The 16,260-nt window shown below is 31.5% G+C and overlaps 1 protein-coding gene and 1 pseudogene across 1 annotated transcript; one reads left to right on the top strand and one right to left on the bottom strand.

Annotated features, from left to right (window-relative positions):
• Positions 1 to 1,490: 1,490 nt before the first annotated feature.
• Positions 1,491 to 10,181, bottom strand: LOC127239261 (protein trichome birefringence-like 12; annotated as a pseudogene).
• Positions 10,182 to 14,526: 4,345 nt separating this feature from the next.
• LOC127239262 (uncharacterized) lies at positions 14,527 to 14,778 on the top strand (the record flags this gene model as incomplete). Its single annotated transcript, XM_051257339.1, has 1 exon — positions 14,527 to 14,778. A coding segment is annotated over exon 1 (252 nt), but the record flags the coding sequence as incomplete, so codon positions are not given.
• Between the last annotated feature and the right edge of the window lie 1,482 nt (positions 14,779 to 16,260).

A 16,260-nucleotide genomic window follows, 5' to 3' on the forward strand; every position in this document is an offset into this window, starting at 1 on the left:
CAGATATTTTCCGAAGAAAAATTCTATACACTTACTTATCCATATTGAAACTACATTGCATAAAAGTCTGCAGCAATTTGTCATCATGTCTAATGAATAAACATAAATTTTATTCCTACAGGCAATTAAATGATGATGTAATTAGAAAACACACATAGATTGAAAATAAAGATGAATTGTGCAAGACAACATTCAGAAATTGGTTGCAGACCTTTTATATAAAATTCAATCTCCAATGGCAATGCATCAAATCAATCATTCTTAAACAGATTAATTACTTTTTCCTCACAATCAAAACTCATGCAGCACTAACGTGATGATTCTTCTACATTAATATAATCCAAATGCGTCATCATATGCATAAACTAAATCACTTTACATCAATCGCACACTACAAGGATTGAAAATGAATTTCCAGACGAGATCAAGAAACCTTTTAGAAAACATATGTTTTTCATAAATTAGTTTACCCAAAAAAATTTGTAATCGAAATTCTTAATTTTCTCAAAATCATAACGAAAATTTTCAAAAAATGCAAGATGGGATCTTGATCAAAAATATATCACAAGTAATTCGAAAATTAAAATTCAGAATATTTTTCGAACAAAAATCAAATCTCAACTTGATCAAGGTTTCGGAAAGAGGAAAATTCAAAGCAAGGTAGAGGTAAACCTTAGCTCTGATACCAAATATTAGAAATATTTAAATTTTTACAAATCGATTTAAACAATATATTTCTATTGCAGTTAATTATGCTCAAATCGAATCAAATTAGGGTAAACGAAATACAAAAATAAAATCAACCTCCAACCATGGCTACGAAATCGAAAATGAACTTTGGATGTTCTCCTTTAAGGAACTTTAAGTTAACTCCAAGAAGATGTTTTCAAACCCTTGCTCTCAAATGCCGATGGTAGATTTTTAATTTCTGAAAGTAAGTTCAGTAATACGTAGGAGAAGATACATACTAATCAAAAAAATAAATAAATCGTCTGTCACGATTTTCTAATACTTCTCACGTAAATTCCTAATCTTGATGGACATAATAGGAGAGAGGGAAAGAAATCTTTGTTTCTATTATTTTTTCACACGTTTTTCCAAAATAATTAATACACTTCACATTCATTATTTTTATATTCCCAACATAATTCTCTGTATTTCACATTAAAAAAATTCTTTCCAATAATCTCACAAAACAAACAGACCCTAATATTCTCCAACTATTCTTAACTAATTAAAATTAATCACAAAACATCTTAAATATTAATCAAAATTGAATTGCGTATATTAAGTTGCAACACAGAATCCGAAACATACATACACAAATATATACATAATTAAATTTGAGTAATGACATGCTTCAATTAAATTAGAAGTACAGATATACCATATTAGACTCATAACCATAACCGACAAATGTAGAAAGGATACCTTACTTTTCGAGCAAGATTTTGAACTTAATGCAATCTTTCTTCATGTGTTCTTTCTTTTTACTGGAAAAGCGCGTAGACTCTTTCTTTATAACCCACTCGCCTAGCACAGGTCCTTTTCCCTTCGTATCGTGCTTTCTTTTCTTGCCATGAACCGTCATGTTCACTTTCCTCCCTCAACAGTTTCTCCTTCTCTTGGACACACATGGTCATCAATTGACTGATGGACCATTTATCATTATGTTCGTTGTAGGAAATTTCGAATGGACCGTATTGATGAGGCAGGTTGCACAAACCGTAGTGGACAAGAAAAGACTCAACATGGTCACCTATGGTTTTCAGCTGCGCTGCAATGTCCCGCACGCGCATTATATGCTCGCGCACACCCTTCACACCCGTGAGTTTCATGGTAGAGAACTGAATAATAGAGCCTTATTAGACTTGACAAATTATTCATCAATAAAAGGTCTTTCACATTGGTATGTTGATCGACAAACGCATGGATACCAGCAGATATGTTTGGTCTTTATAAGCATCATGGACAAAGGGTTAGAGGGATGGACTTAATGGGAGAAAATGAGAGAATGAATAGACCACAATATACGGTTAGTTTAAATAGTCAAATTAATTTAAAATTAATCCAATATATATATATATTAATCTTAACTTTAATTAATTAAACAAATAAAATCTAACCCTCTTTCGATGATGCTCATAAAGACCAAAAGATATTTGTTGGTATCCGTACCTCTGCCGATCAACATACCAATGTAAGAAACCTTTTGAAGGCCATTGGCCAATAATTTGTCAAAGTCTGATAATGCTCTTGTTAGCACATTGATTATTCAGTTCTTCACCATAAAGCTTACGGGTGTGAGGGGTGTATGCAAGCACATAACGCGCATACGGGACATTGCGTCGCAGCTGAAAACCTTGGAAATGACCATGTCTGAGTCTTTTCTTGTCCACTACATTTTGTGCAACTTGCCTCATAATACGGTCCATTCAAGATATCCTACAACACACATAATGATAAATGGTCCATCAATGAGTTGATGACCATGTGTGTCCAAGAGAAGGAGAGACTGTTGATGGAGGAAGATGAAAAAATGAACTTGACGGGTCATGGCAAGAAAAGAAAACACGATGCGAAAGGGAATGGACCTGTGCCAGCCGTGCCAGCCGAGGGGTTGTAAAGGAGTCTACATGTTTTTTCTGTAAAAAGAAATGGCACATGAAGAAATAATGCATTAAGTTCAAAAACTGGCTCGAAAAGAAAAGTATTCATTCTACATTTGTATGTTATGAATCTAATATGGTAAATATTAATCATAACACATGGTGGATTGATTCCGGTTCTAAAATCCATGTTTCTAATACTAATAAAGAAATTCTTTATGCAAAGCTAGGAGTTGTCGTAATTACCGTAGGGCAGTGCCAGTCGAGTCGAAATACATACGTGAGAGAAGCTAAGCTTTGCATCCCACTCCCAAAAGCACTGCAGAATGGCCTCACCTCCTGCACTACGATGGAAATGTGTGTATATTAATCAGTCCTTCAAAATGTCATTTGGCCACAATACAAATACAAATACAAATCATCATTCACTAAATACTTTACTCTGTCCAATCCAATTCTACAACCAAATTGACACATTTTTTAAAAGACTTCAAAATGTGAAGCTAAAGAAAGGGAGTGTTAAAATACAAAAATAACTAGTTACTACTAAAAAGATCATCATACTATAATACCATTGATCAGTCTGACGAGGACACCGGCACCGACTCTCCATACCGCAGGCTATCCATCAATTGGAAAGAAAACCAAAACAAATCAAGATATATATATATAGATATCTTTCTATTTGTGTGAGTCTGTTTGTGTTTTGCACATTCAAATCCAAATCTAAATCGACAAACATGAATTAGCTTACTTCTTGGTCATCTCAATCTCCTCCAAATTTTAAGTAATCAGTTGAGTTAAGATATCAACCCATGTATCCGGAACACCTGGCAAGCACCAATGCATGCAGTCCTGACCCTAGATAACCACGGCATCCTTCTTCCCTAGCCAGATTGCAGGATGAGCATCAGCTCGGAATTCACTTAGGTGAGTCAGATCTAGCGTCCTGATACTTGTTCCTCTCAGCACCTCCTCAATCACAAGATTTAGTTTCCTAGCTTCTTTGTTCACTCCATTATTACGCGGATCAAACCATAGATAAAGCTGCACAAACATTTACTCACTTTCTAAGACTAAAATCACATGGAGAAGTAAACTTGACAATATTATTGACACGGAACTAGTTCAACACATACCTGAGATTCGCCAAGAGGCTCATTTAACAAACAGCTTCCCCTCTCATTCCATTCGCCACCGTGAAAGTGTCTTGGCGACTGCAGCCGCCAAAACTTGAGCACCTTTTTAGGAAATACTTTTTCAATGTGGGTTACCATATTCTCAAGAACCACTTTAAGACAATCCCAAATTTCCAAGGGAGGATTCATTGCTCGGCCATCTTTAAAGAACAGTGGAGTTTCTTTTGGAAATTTATCGTAACCCCACCTACGATGGCAATTAAGCCAAACAAAATTTTCAGGATTGTGTTTTCATACTGAAACTGGTAAATGAGTAGTTCTTTAGTTAAATTTAAAGATAATCTATAGAAACCAACTATAATTCTAAAATCTAATATATGTAATAAAATATCACAGTTGATCTAAAAAAACAAATGACATTGTAAGATATCAAGTTTCACATATTTTGTTTTTTAAGATTCATTATCATAATATAAATCACTCAATTCAGCAATCAATATCAATATCAGAAAAAGATAAAGAGTAATCACCAGTGACCAGTGCTGAAAACCAGAACATCATAGAAATCGGCAATATTTGCCCAATCGTCAGCTGGAATGTCAACATCTACTCAATAAATCCCTTTGACTTCATCTTGGGTGGGGGGCAATGAGTCAGTTTAGTCTGCCACTTTAATTTTATCAGTAACAATCTAGTGAGGCAGCTGATCACGGCAAAAGGATACATTCATTTAAATCATTTTATACAGCTGGGATATAATATCATGCAATATAATTGATATCATACAAGGGATAAAACAAAAGGTAGGGAGTTAATGATATGCACCATAATACAGAGCCTTTAGCATTCATCTTTGATCTAAACACAAACCGATTACAAGGAACCAGTTAAATCAATCATAAGTTAAAAAAAAAAAAAATCCAAAGCCCATTCAGTTGGAGCGGTTTGGAGTAAATTGATATAAATCCATTTGTTTCATTTGACATTATAATAGATTTCAAATGCACAAAGATCCAGAGAATTTCAAATCACTCTCCCTTTAATACTTGCTATATCATTTCAAATACTTCAATTTATATTCTCAAGTATTTCAAATTCGGAATAGTTCATATCCATTTCAGCAAAAATCATTTTTGGTCTCATTCAATATCATAATTATCAATTTTGGTCCCATTCAAAAAAAATTATCAATTTTGGTCCCACTCAAATGAAAATTTATCAATTTTAGTCCCAAGATGGTTGACTGGGACTGAACACGGCCGTGTTAGCTTGAACACGGCCGTGTTGGATGACTCAGAAGGTGACAGGGCATCCCAGGCAGCCAACACGGCACTTCTGAACACGGCCGTGTTCCTGCCCGTGTTCTCAACACAGCCATGTTCTAGGCCATGTTCCGCCCATGTTGTCAACACGGTCATGTTCTAGACTATGTTTCTGCCTTCTCAACACAGCCATGTTCTAGGCCATGTTCACGACCATGTTTTCAATATAATCATATTGTAGATCATATTTTTTATTATTTTTACATTTTAGTTAAACTTATTTGATATATATATTTATAATTCAACAAAAATATTTTTTACAATTTATTTCATAATATGAAAAATAATCAACTTTAATATTTTAAAAATATGTAAAAATAATAATATATTAATATATAATCATCATTATATATATTTTTAAAAATTTATAGTAAAAATTTTAAAATATTATTTTAAATTAATTATTTTTATAAATTATAAATTAAATTTATTATTCAAAATAATATTTTAAAATAATACTCCATCCGTCTCACGTATCTGGGTCACCGTAGACACGAGAATTCAGGATAAGTATAAATAGTAGATAATTAAGAATGTATTAGTGAAAATAATTATCATATAATATAAATAATTATAAATTAAGATTAAGATAACTCAAAAAATTAAATTAAAAAATAGTGTGTAATTATTTTCCAAAAAAAAGAAAGTGACATGTGATGTGGGACGGGCAGAAACGGCAATGTGGACATGGTAAGTGGGACGGAGGGAGTATTATTAAAAATATATATTAATATATTATTATTTTTATATATTTTTAAAATATTAAAAATTGATTATTTTTTATATTATAAAATAATTGTAAAAAATATTTTTGTTGAATTATAAATATATATATATATCAAATAATTTTAACCAAAAAGTGAAAATAATAATAAATATGACTTACAATATGATTATATTGAAAACATGGCCTAGAACATGGCTGTGTTGAGAACATGGGCAGGAACATGACAGGACATGGCTGTGTTGAGAACACGGGCAGGAACACGGCCGTGTTCAGAAGTGCAGGGTAATCAACACGGCCGTATTGAGACCAACACGGCCGTGTTGGCTGCCTGGGACGCCCTGTCACCTTCTGAGTCATCCAACACGGCCGTGTTCAATCCCAGTCAACCATTTTTGGACTAAAATTGATAAATTTTCATTTGAGTGGAACCAAAATATATAATTTTTTTTTGAATTGGACCAAAAATGATTTTTACTCTATCCATTTATTTGAAGTTCATCCTTAATTCAAATCCATCCAACAATACGGCCAAATGTTATGTTTTACCCTCTCTATGAAGCTGTACAAGTTTTGAAAACTTGATATTATTACCAAACTAAGCAGTCTCTTTAACTGTAAACAAATACCTTATAAAATCAGTACCAACATATTCTCTCTTTTGTATCCAAAATTGTCACAACTCGTGCAAATGCTCTTACATCACATTCAGATAAAGAGCTAAGCCACAATGCACAAAATCCACAAGAATTCAAATAGACATGAAAGAACCATTCAATAAACAAAAAATCACAGAACGACATCAAACTAACAACACTTACTCATATTTTGCCAGCAAAACTGCACGATGATAGGCCACAGTCACATTAAACTTGGGGAAATAAGCACCTCTCCAAGACCCCCTTCGCTTCCACTTCTTAGCGCCAGTATCACCAATGCTTAATATGCAGAAAAATGACACCAGAAAGTTCTCGTTCAAAGAGTCCCCCACCAGCCCAATATTCCTATTCGTCATCAGATTCAAGAACTCAACCAGATCAACCCTATTAAGATCACAGGCTTCGGGCACCCATTTCCTTGAATTGATCAGACCCATATTTTCCCTTTGATTTTTGATGCAATTCCATGTGTTCCTATGGAAAGGGCAGGTGGAATCGTATATCGGTTTTTGAGAGGGGTCGCAAACCATTTGCCTCTGAAAAGGTCGCATGGAGGTGGCGGTAATAGAAAACTTTTAGAAGAGTGGGGTTGAGGGGGTGAGGTGGTGTAGAGAGGGAGGAGGGTGCAGTAGAAGAAAATGAGCAAACATGAGGGTAGAATTAACCATAAGATGGTTTGAGGGATTAATTTGGATGCCATCGCCATTGCCACTGCAGTGCGTATTTTGATAATAGAGATTTCAGTGTCCGTTTTACAGTACAGGGGTAGAGAAAATTAAAATTGAAGGAAATTGGGGAAAGGACAAATAACCCTACCCCAACCAACTTATAAGTCAGTTTACAATACGTTTCTCAATCATTTAATTGAATATATTGAAATTACAAAATAGTCTCAACTTTGAGAAAACCACTAAGATGCCATTAATAATAAAATAAATATATAATAAATCAACTCTCAAATCTATCATACGATTCGTGTTATTTCACTTTTCATTTCTTTGTAACTTATATCGTCGACCTTGCCTTTATCTTTGTTGTGTTATTGTCGCCATGGGTAATGATTCTAATGAAATTATGTCCAAGCACCTCCCTTTATTTTTGCTAGCATTAAAATGTCATTTTTCTACCATCTTTCTGTTTCTTTATATATATACACACACATATATATATATTCTTCATTGAAGCATGAATGAGCTCAAGGGTTTTATTTTGCCCAACACTGGAAAAATATTGATATTTAGCTATAAATAAATTCATAACGAGTGATACTAATTTAATATCAAAAAAGATTTGGAATGAAACAATTTTCGTCGCCCCTTTTGTCGCCAATACCTCGTAGGTAAAGGCCTTTGGCAACGAATTTCACTTTCGTAGAAGAAAAGATGTTTTTTCTTGCGGAAGTGTCTAAATTGTAGCGAAAAGATTTTAAATTCGAAAATAGAATTTTGTAGCAATTTTCTCGCAAAAAGGCTTTAGCTACAAAATATAATTTCGTAACAAATGAGTTTTAGTTAGGAAATATGAATTTTGTAGCAAAAAGAGTTCAGATACAAAATACAGTATGAATTTTGTAGCAAAAGACCAATAGCTACGAAATAGAATTTTGTAACCAAAGGCTTAAAGCTACAAAATATAATTTTTGCAACAAAATAAGTTTAGTTGCAGTAATAGGATTTTGTAGCAAAAGGGTGTTGGCTACTATGTTTAATTTTTGTGGAAAAAATTATTTTAGCCGTAAAAATAGAATTTTGTAGCAAATATGGGAAAATAGAATCTGGTAGCAAATGAGTCAGCTACAAAACATAGGATTTCATATTAAAAACTAAAAAAAAACCCATAAAACCAATAGTTCATACATTAATTCCTCGAAAGGATCAATAAAAAAAGTGCAACCGTGAACTATATATAGCAAGCTTCATCACTCAGTACATTTGATAAACAAATTATCGCAAAAAATAAAAATGAATGCTAAAAAAGATTCATACTAGTACTAGAAATAAATGGCAAATCTAGAAATTATGATACCAGACTAATCATTCCAATTCAAAATTCAAATATCTAATGCTTGTACTAATTAAATCCAATATAGCTAATTCAAATGAACATTGTTGCAACAATCTTTGAAGTAGCTAACTTAAAATTATATATTAACATACTATTTATTCAATGTATTGAGGCAGCTTTTCAACACATAATATTGAGAGATGTGATTGGCAATTCAAGTGTACAATGACCACCATCTTTGTGATAACAAAGTCATTAGGCAGTAGATACATTCTTAAAAACAGGACGGATGATTCAGAACAGATGAAGCATGGTTTGACTAAGACTCAATTACAAGGATTAAGGCCATAAGCAAAGTTCACAGTCAAGGATAAGAGAAAAATAATAGAAACAGAAAAGGTATGAGATGTTTGAGATGATATGTAGAGCGAATCGAAATCTAGCTAAGGTTCATAATGTTTTATGCATCAGTTAAAACAAATAATGACAAGACACAATTGTAGAGTTTTTTTTCCTTATGTGTTTTATCAATTGGATTCACAACACAAGGAAGGAAGGAATGGATAAATACCTGCACTGCAGAATTCAGGATCGAACAAATAGGGGGAGAGAGGTGAAGGGCATGTTGAGAGGCTTCCAATGCCAGTCTCGATGTCCATTCAGAGATATATCCCTCAAAATTTGAATGATCGGATGGACCATTGGTACAGTCACAGATGACCTCCCCAAATATTCCTTGAAACTTCACTGCCTGCAGCAGCTCTGGCAAAGTATGAGATTATTCAATCAATTCTTTTATCCACTAATACATTCTTACATACATACATCCAACCAACCTACCATATCATTAAATAAGCATACGTACAAAAATAACCATATAAAACAAACCCCGGGTTAAACAATAACACAAGTGCCTAAAGGAGGGAACAACTAATAAGATGTGGCTGTGTGTGTGTGTAACAAAGAAGAAACAAAAGAGAATAATGCAGCCATATTTCCTCACCATCAATTTCTACCCAGCATTGATAGACCAGCTTTACACAATCGAAAAGATTGAAAGTACTCAAGTAAATTCAATACATAGATAATGTAGAGGAATGGAAGGAAATAAGAAGAGCAAAAAAAACCCGCAAATTTACTTTCACTATCAGTTAATATTGTCAGATGAATCACTCCTGAGAACAAAACAGGTTCATAATTTTCAAAAACCAGGCCAAACCTGTCTTCATGATTCAAAATACGTAAAAATCAATTCAATAGGCAGGGGATTGATAAATTAATAAATAAATACATTAGAGAAAATTGATAATTGCAGACACAAGGCTAAAGGAAGATTGAAAAATAAATAAATTTAACATCATGTTGAGCAGACAAATTCCAAACATAATAACACATATAATGGTAGAGAAAGAGCTTACAATCGCATCAGAAACAAAGAATGAAAATGGTTTGAGTTAGATGATGATCACCTCAACCTCAATTGAAAATAAGAAGAACGATGGAAACTTGAATCTAGCGGATGTTAACATGCAAAATACAATGTCGAATAAGATCTGAAAGGGAAGAAGCAGCCAACTCCCAATTTTGCAGAAATAGAAGCAAATATGTTCAGTAGAGTGGAGTCGTGAAATAACGAGGAGGACAAGGACAGGACGGGGACGATGGAATGATGGAAGAATGAAATTTGCGAAGATGAAAGCCGAAAGCGGAGAAGTGGATTTTAGAATTAGGGTTGTTCTTTATGATTTTAATGCATCGCATTAAATACGAGCCGACTTATGATGTTTGATGTTTGGATTGACTTTTTGTAAAGTATTTAATTATATTATATTTTAATTATTAAATTATATATTATATTTTAATTTTAATTTTAAGAGATATAATTGATATATTAAATTTTATAAATAAAAATTTAATTATAAAGTAGATAATTTAATTTTTAAATATAATTTATAAAGTTTTAACATAATTTATAAAGTAATTTAAAATTTCTGTAAAGTTAATTATACTTTTTATTTTTATTTATAATTAAATTAAAATTAAACATATAATTTATACGTAAAATTTAATAAATATGTTTTCAATTGTGGTAGGTAATATAAAATTTTTAAATATAATTTATAAAATAAATTAGAAAAGTTTAATGAATATATATATATTTATATAACTAAGTCATATTTGGTAATTTTAAGTTTTAATAGCGCTTTTAATTTTATTGTACCCAAACAATTTTTTATAGAAATTTATTTTTATAATAATTTATCAAAATATAAAATTGAATTGTTTATGATTTTTTATTTATTTTTTAAGTCAATCCAAACGGGTAATTAGCCTTCTAATTAAAAAATTTTAGTAATAATAATTTTTTTTTGATCAAAATTGATTGGTGTCATAAACTTTGAAAGCAACAATTGATGTGACGCTAATGTGGACTTAAGTTAATTTGGATGTTTGTTTTTATTTCTTTTTTGCTTTTCTTTTTATTTTTTGTCAAAAATCAGAAATTATAATTTTTTTAGTTTTCAATAAATATACATTAGTCAAAATTCAATGTTCGCTGTAAATAAAAAATAAAAAAATTCAAACCAAGCATCAGACTAAGTATTCATCTAGCAAAATTTTACAATAATTTGTTCAACATTTCATTTTCTTCTTACTTTGCAAAGTCTGAATTCACACGAAGGAGATTCAATTTTTACCAAAAACAAATTTGAATGAAGTAAGAAATTAAAAAGAAAAATTCCAAAAAATATATATATATATATATAATCAAGACAAATTTACATGGGAAAATCGTGTTGTTCGAACAATCCAGTCAAAGCTACGCCGCACTAGGAGAAGTGATCTGGTAATGGAGGATAGAAGAGGAATGAGCAATTGCAACAACGCTGCCACAGTCGGGAATACTGAGATTTCGGGACTAGCTCGCTCTAGAGAGTTTGCGTAGAAGAAGATCAAACTTCCGTCTTCCAAAATGAGCACGGCCGCCACTTGTTGCGGAGGTTGCCGTTGTTGGCGAGAGCCATAAATCAGATGAATATTAAGATATCTTCTCGCATCCCGAAAGCATCCATTGGTGGTTTATGAGATCCTCTTGTAATCTCTGGTTGTTACTATATTACGAATTCTTCCCAATCTTATTCGATAAAGTAGGCGAACTTCATCGACTGACTGCTTGTGTTGGGGTATAGTTTGATCTTCTTCGTTTGTTGGTATCCATTCAGATAGGTTTTGGCCACGCTTATCCTCAACGATCATATTGTGCAGTATAATACATGTGATCATCACTCGGAGGAGATCGCTTGTTCTTTGAAGCCTTGCTGGAAGCTCCAAAATTCGCCATTTTTGTTTGAGTACTCCAATGCCCTCTCAATGTCTTTCCGACAAGCCTCTTGCGAAATCGTAAACGTTTTCTCCTTAGCTGTAATTGGATTTATGACAGTTTGCATAAAGATAGCATGTTTAGGATATATTTTGCCTGTCAGATAATATGGTAGATTGTACAATGTCCCGTTTACCTCGTACTCAACTGGTGGTGCCGTGTCATCCATGTATTTGTTGAACAACGGCGAATAATCTAAAATGGTTACATCATTATATGTGTCCGACATCCCGAAAAACACATGTCATATCCATAGATCCTGAGATACAACAGCCTCCAATATCAACGTTGGGTACCCATAACGTCCATTGTGTTGGTTGCGCCAAGCAATGGGACATGCATTCCATCGCTAATGAATACAGTCTAGCAAGTCAATCATCCCGGGAAATCCACGAGTTTTTTTTCAAATAAGAGACGCGCAAGATCCTCCATAGTTGAATCACCTAACTCCATTGTTGCCCTCTATGTTGTTGTGTTCCCAATCTTTACGACTTCGTCGACACTATCAAAACAACATCCATAAGTGAGAACACACACGACGGCCATCATTTTTTGCAGCGGTGAAAGGCACTTTCGATTAGTATAATCAGCCCGTTGTGTGAAATAGTGATTATGATTGCATACATTGTGTAAAATTTTGGTGAATACCTCATGACGCATGCAAAATCTCCGCCAAAAAAATGATTAGGAAAACGAGGAGTTTCAGACGTATAGTCATTCCATAACTCTTCATGTCTCACTTCACGATCACGGTATATGTAATTTCGTCGCTCAGGTGCACCTCTAGCTCCAATGTCAAAAATAAAAGGATACGAGTGCTGTAACGTTTCAAGCTAATCATGTTCTAGTTGTAGTAGTATAAGCCTCCTCCACCTTCTCCTGTAATCACTCTCTTAAACCATCGACTAAAAGTAAAAAATTTTGTCTGACATGTTGACCACCATCATCATCACTATCCATATAGTGTTGTGAATAGAACAAATTTAAGGTAAATTCACTTGTTCAGTTGAAAATAAAAATATGTGTAAACCTTATGTTATAGTGATTCGTTTTTATAATATGAGATCCAACAATCAATCTTTAATACAATGGGTATTAATAAATATGATTGGATTTAAAGTAATTGATATAAAGGAAATAAATGTACAAGATTTGCAATTAATACACATTGTAGTAATAAAATGGTCAAAAGAAAAAACCTCCGCTTGTACTTGGCAGGCCCGTCCCTAGGGCTGGGCAATGAGGGCGACCGGCGAGGGCCCAGTCCAGGTTAGGGCCCCAAATTCTTAGACTATATTTATATATATATGGGTAATAATAGCATACTACACGTTGTAGGCGGTCATTTTAATAGCGAGTCTCTCAATATTCCCGATGCGAGTATGCCACCATTCCACTCCCGCCAATGATTCATCTTGCAATTTACCGTCAAGTATTAAATTTTATATATGTACACTTATACGGGCGAAAAGACATATCTGTAAAATTGAACAGCGAAAATAATAATAACGGTGTCGATCCATTTTCTTTCTCTGCAATTTTTTCCCCACGGCCACATCCAACGCGATTCTTCAAGTTAAATTGTAGAAGAAGATCCAAAGTGAAAATTTGTTGCCGCATTGGCCAATTTTACAGGTAGTTAGGATTTCAATTGATTTTTTTATTCAATTTATTTGCTTAATCTTACAATATTTTAATTGAATTGATTTGTTCAATTTTAATTTTTTTTTTGTTATAAGTTAACTTAATTGTTTAATTATATATATATAAGATTATAGTGATATAGATAATAAATCCAATTTTTATCTGAAAAACATTTTCAATTAATTTTTTTAATTGAATTTCTTTTTTTTTTTATTTTGTGTTATAGGTTAACGTTTTATTTTCCTTTTATATTCTTTACATATAATACAAACAATTGAATAAAGAAAAAGAAACAATTGTGAATAAAACCCAGTTGCTTTTGTTTCAATTCGTTAAATATATTTTGTTATTGTTTGATTTATTTATATAGCAATGTTGCCAAGAAAATATCTTTCCGATAGTGAAAAAAAAAAAGATTGAGCAATTGATAGAATCGCAAAAGGATTTCTTGATAAAAAAAATTTCTAGAAATATAGGTTCTTCCAGTGATGATTTGAATGTAGATGATATTGATCAGTTGGAATCTAACGATGAATTCAACACTGAAAATAAAAATAATATTGACGAATTTAATGACAATAATTTAGATGAGCATGATAATGATGTAAATATAGTTGATGATGATATTTTAGATGAAAATTTATTTATCTATGACACGAGGTATTAGAATAATTTTGATAATAAAAAAATATATATATTTTAATCAAAAATAGACCAAGAAGAGACTTAAATCTTAGTTTCCCCTTGGATAATACTTCTCAACATTTTTCAAATATTCATTACACTATGAAAGTAAAGTATATTATTTTTGTTGCAAGTTATTTACATCCAATAATAATAAAAGTTATTTAGCAGGTATAAATTAATTACTAGAAACATCTTGGGGATAGACTTAGAACACATGAGAATAGTTTTGAATATATTACTAATATGAATACTTGGAATGAAGTGAAATTAAGATTAACAAATATCAAACAATTGATAAATATTTGCAACAAGAAATTAGGAAAGAAAAAGAACATTGGAGACAAGTTTTGATAAGAATGATTTATGTTGTCAAATGTCTTGCTAAATATAATTTAGTTTTTCGAGGATCAAATGCAAAAATTTATCAAAACGGCAATGGCAATTTTTTAGAATTGATTGAAATGATTGCTGAATTTGATTTAGTAATGCTAGATCATGTTAGACGGATTCAAGATCAAGACATTCATTATCATTATCTCGATCTTAAAATTCAAAATGAGTTAACTTTATTATTGGCTATTGGTATTAAAAATTCAATTATAAAAACTATTAAAAAAATTAAAATATTTTTCTATTACTCTTGATTGTACCCGGATGTGAGTCATCAAGAGCAAATGACTTTGATTATACGTTGTGTAAATATGTCTAATAGGATGATACAAGCGGGTTAGAGTTTTTTAATGAATTAGTAAATACGCTTAAATCTCTTGATCTTGATATTGCTAATATTAGAGGCCAAAGTTATAATAATGGTTCTAATATGAAAAGTAAGCATCAAGATATTAAAAAACGACTACTTGATATCAATCATAGGGTCTTTTATATGTCATGTGCTTGTCATAGTCTAAATATATGACAAACTCTTGTGTAAAAGCTATATCATTTTTTGAAGTTATACAACCCATATATATACTATTTTCAAGTTCTACAAAAAAGATGAAAATTTTTGCTTAAGAATGTGTCTGGTTTAACGATAAAATCATTGTCAAATACTCAATAGGAAAGTAGAATTAAAAGTGTTAGAACTATTAAATTTCAAACTCCTCAAATTCGATTAGCTTTAGTGGATTTATATAATTCCTGTAGTGATGTCAAGTCACAAAACGAAGTTGAAAGTTTATTAAATGCTCTCGAGTCCTATGAATTTTTAATTGTATGGTAATTTGGTATGATATTTTATCTGTAATTAATATTGTAATTAAAACATTGCAATCTAAATCAATTTGTGTTGATCATGCTGTCAAACAAATAGATGTTATGAAATATTTTAAAAATTATAGAAATGTTGGATTTAATTCTAATTTAGAAAAAGCTAAATAAGTTCTTTTAATATGGATGTTGAATGTAAATTTTTCAAAAAAAACGCCATATTTATAGAAAAAAAAAAAAAAACTGTTTGACGAAAATAAAAATGAAGATGGTATACAATCTGACGAAGAACAATTTAAAAGTAATTATTTTCTTATTATTGTTGATATGACTATTACATTATTAAATGAAATATTTGAACAATTAAGTCAATTTAATAGTATTTTTGGGTTTTTGTTTAATTCTAAAATGCTTAAATATTTGAATGATGATAAACTTAGAAAATGGTGTTTTGTATTTTCAAATAGTTTATCTCATAATGATTTATGTGATATTGATTTAGAAGATTTTATTATTAAATTAAAAGTTTTACAAGTTATTTTACTAGATAACTTAAATTCGCCTATTGAAATTCTTGAATATGTTAGAGCTATTGATTGTTATCCAAATGTTTCAATTGCTTATCGAATTTTATTAATAGTTTCTGTAACAGTAGCATCTGCTAAAATAACTTTTTCTAAATTAAAGTTACTGAAAACTTATTTGAGGTCATCTATGTTGTAAGGAAGATTGAATGGTTTAGCTATGTTATCTATTAAATATATATATATTAGAAACCATTAATGTTGATAATATTATTAATGATTTTGCATAAAAAAATGCTAGAATGAATAATTTTATGTAATATTTATGTATTTTTATTTATATTATGCAAGCAGGGA

This window comes from Andrographis paniculata, unplaced genomic scaffold (assembly GCF_009805555.1).
Source record: "Andrographis paniculata isolate CXL003 unplaced genomic scaffold, ASM980555v1 Contig77END, whole genome shotgun sequence".
Classification (NCBI taxonomy): Eukaryota; Viridiplantae; Streptophyta; class Magnoliopsida; order Lamiales; family Acanthaceae; genus Andrographis; species Andrographis paniculata.